Genomic DNA, 1,339 nt, shown 5'->3' on the forward strand with positions numbered 1-1,339 from the left:
ACACTGTTAATGTGAGTACCTCACCTGTATATAATACAGAGCCACTTCCTTTTTTTATACTTGTTACTTCTTATTTTTTGTGGCTGGCTACAAATCAGCAAGCTGCATGCTGACACCAGTTTGCAACATCATGACTGTCTACAGTATGTAAACCTACTGTAGGTTTCCTTTAAATGCCCTGAAGGTACTTAAATTCCAGTTCTCTAGTTTTGTCCTTTACATCCAACTGTACATTAAAAGTCTACTCCTAAAGTTTTAAAATGAATCTTTAATTTTCCATTTCTATATTTAAGACCTGGTTCACACAACACATTTTTCCACTTATCTTTCAATGTGCCTTGGCTTCTAGTATCTAGGATTTTAACTCTTCAGATTTTTAAATATCTATCTCAGGATTTTTTTCTGCCATCCAAAGTGGTTTTCTTCTCTCCAGAGTCTGCCAGGCAGTATAGACAGAGCAGTGGCCTACTTGGAGAAGCGTCTGCCCAGCCTCACCAACCCATATGCTGTTGCCATGACATCATATGCCCTGGCCAATGAAAACAAACTGAACCGGGAGATCCTCTACAAGTTTGTCTCCCCAGGTTTCCTCACCTAATATTCCTAAATATAATCACAAACCAAATCTAATGTGTGTTTACATTGTGTACTACTTTGCCCCTGATATTACCCACATCGTGGAGACCAAAACATGTTTATACCATTGACTGTATAAATATGGACAACGCATCACCACTTCCCTCCACTGTGCAAAAGTGAAGCCAAAATATCGTGAATATGGCGGCTGCCATTTTGGCATTTTTCCAGCAAGTTTTTGCACAGTAGTGACCGTGTAGTTGAGCGACATATCAGACCGCCAATCAAAGCTGTCAAATCATCTAAATGCATCCCTTTGTATATCATCAAATAACTTATTAGACAGAAAGTAACCAGAAAAATGACCACTTATGCACACATCAGCATGATAATATCATACCAAAAGTCATAGAAGTGACCTCTGAGAAAAATATAATTGATTTGTACTTAGAGGATGCAGGATTTATGACATATAAGTGCCCGGGAAATCAGTGTAAGTTAGCATAATTAAAAAAACTGAGGTTTTTGATGTTATTGTTGTATGGATTTTAACCAGTTCTCACAATTTCAAAGACATGTATGAGAGTTAAGGCTTGGCTTTGTGTGTGTGTGTGTGTGTGTGTGTGTGTCTTAGATTTGTCCCACTGGCCTCTACCTAAGGGACATGTTTACACATTGGAGGCCACAGCTTATGCTCTTCTTGCTCTGGTCAAGGCCAAGGTGAGTAAATCCTACTTGTATGTGTATTTACTAAAAAAAAAAA

The 1,339-nt window shown here is 38.3% G+C and overlaps 1 protein-coding gene across 1 annotated transcript in view; it reads left to right on the plus strand.

Annotated features, from left to right (window-relative positions):
- LOC109952412 (complement C3-like) overlaps positions 1–1,339 on the plus strand; it is a 37,742-nt gene that overhangs the window by 23,610 nt on the left and 12,793 nt on the right. The window contains exons 20-21 of the mRNA XM_020587479.1: positions 434–584; positions 1,211–1,296. Coding sequence (XP_020443135.1) covers positions 434–584; positions 1,211–1,296 — 237 coding nt within the window. The remainder of the gene's footprint in view (positions 1–433; positions 585–1,210; positions 1,297–1,339) is intronic.

Source organism: Monopterus albus, unplaced genomic scaffold (genome assembly GCF_001952655.1).
Source record: "Monopterus albus unplaced genomic scaffold, M_albus_1.0 scaffold458.1, whole genome shotgun sequence".
Lineage (NCBI taxonomy): Eukaryota > Metazoa > Chordata > Actinopteri > Synbranchiformes > Synbranchidae > Monopterus > Monopterus albus.